Source organism: Protomyctophum parallelum (genome assembly GCF_964188405.1).
Source record: "Protomyctophum parallelum genome assembly, chromosome: 3".
Classification (NCBI taxonomy): Eukaryota; Metazoa; Chordata; class Actinopteri; order Myctophiformes; family Myctophidae; genus Protomyctophum; species Protomyctophum parallelum.
Genome location: NC_139698.1, coordinates 13,815,667 through 13,817,071, shown reverse-complemented (window position 1 = coordinate 13,817,071; position 1,405 = coordinate 13,815,667). Strand labels below are relative to the sequence as shown.

The window sequence follows — 1,405 nt, the reverse complement described above, 5'->3', positions numbered from 1 at the left end:
CCTCTCTCTTGTTATTGTTGCTCTTCAGACAGCTGCAAACCCATTATGGACTGATACGCACTGATGTCACCGGAAATTCCGACACGACTTCTCGTCCGGGTAGCTAGCTACGTAAAGCGCTAGGTGGCGCTGTTTGTTCGCTCTTATGTGAGGTCAAATAAGTGAATAGAATAGCAATCTGAGAACCCATCGTCAAAATATAAAGGAAAACCAGTGCCCTCTTTTCCTTGAATTGTCTGACTCGAGAGACTATGGGAATAGTAGCCCAGTCTCAGCCCAGTTAAAATGTCAGATGTACAAGCTCGTAGCACAGCACAAAGAGACAGGCTGTAAGCGATCTGCTTTTCTTAAGTAGCTATTATATGGTAATTTATGTTTTCTGGGTGACCGGGACCCGGACCCCCTGGCTGGATGTTACACAACACACACACACACACACACACACACACACACACACACACACACACACACACACACACACACACACACACACACACACACACACACACACACACACACACACACACACACACACACACACACACACACACACACACACACACACACACACACACACACACAATCTGTCTGTCTGTCAATGTTATATTATTAAGCTTGTATCTGCTTTTCTTAAGTAGCTATGGTAACTCATGTTTTCTGGGTGGGACCCCCTGGCTGGATGTTACACAACACACACACACACACACACACACACACACACACACACACACACACACACACACACACACACACACACACACACACACACACACACACAATCTGTCTGTCTGTCAATGTTATATTATTCATTAAAATCTTAGTGTTTCTTTTTTTTTTTTCAATTATTTGGGGGCCCACTTGCAGTATCCGTTGTATGATCCCCGGCCCACCAGTTGAGAAACAGTCCAACAGCCAGACAGGAACAGTTGTCGCATAGGCTAGTTGTCTCCTAGGCTTGCAGCTTCATTCATTCATATATAATAATAAATAAATAATCAATCAACTACTTTATTGTCTGTATGAAAATTGGCTTTGCACCCTGTCATGTGTCTCACTGCATTTCAGACATTTTAATGATGCAGTATCTCTTCCTTTTTTATTAGGCTACCCTTCAACAGAGGTGTGCTGGTTGACAGTATATTAATCTATTTAATGACGCATAACTTAGTTTTATGACCTAAAAAACAGTTTTTCATATCAAATGGTGCATATATGATTATAAATGTGCTGTGCTGGGTGGGCCGATAGATCATAGTGCCCAAATATGGACATTTGATTTGACATGTGTGATATGTGATATCAGTGCGAGAGGGAGAGACAGACAGACAGACAGACAGACAGACAGGCAGAGATAAATGAGCCTATTTCTTTTTTTTTTATGTTTATTTTATTTGGAAAAAGCAGT

General features: G+C 41.9%; 1 protein-coding gene across 1 annotated transcript in view; it reads right to left on the bottom strand.

The window, feature by feature from the left end:
• wdr26a (WD repeat domain 26a) overlaps window positions 1-1,060 on the bottom strand; it is a gene marked incomplete at its 5' end in the record, with an annotated part of 16,175 nt that extends 15,115 nt beyond the window's left edge. The window contains one exon of the mRNA XM_083762012.1: window positions 1,056-1,060. Within this exon, the coding sequence (XP_083618138.1) occupies window positions 1,056-1,060 (5 nt within the window). The remainder of the gene's footprint in view (window positions 1-1,055) is intronic.
• Between the last annotated feature and the right edge of the window lie 345 nt (window positions 1,061-1,405).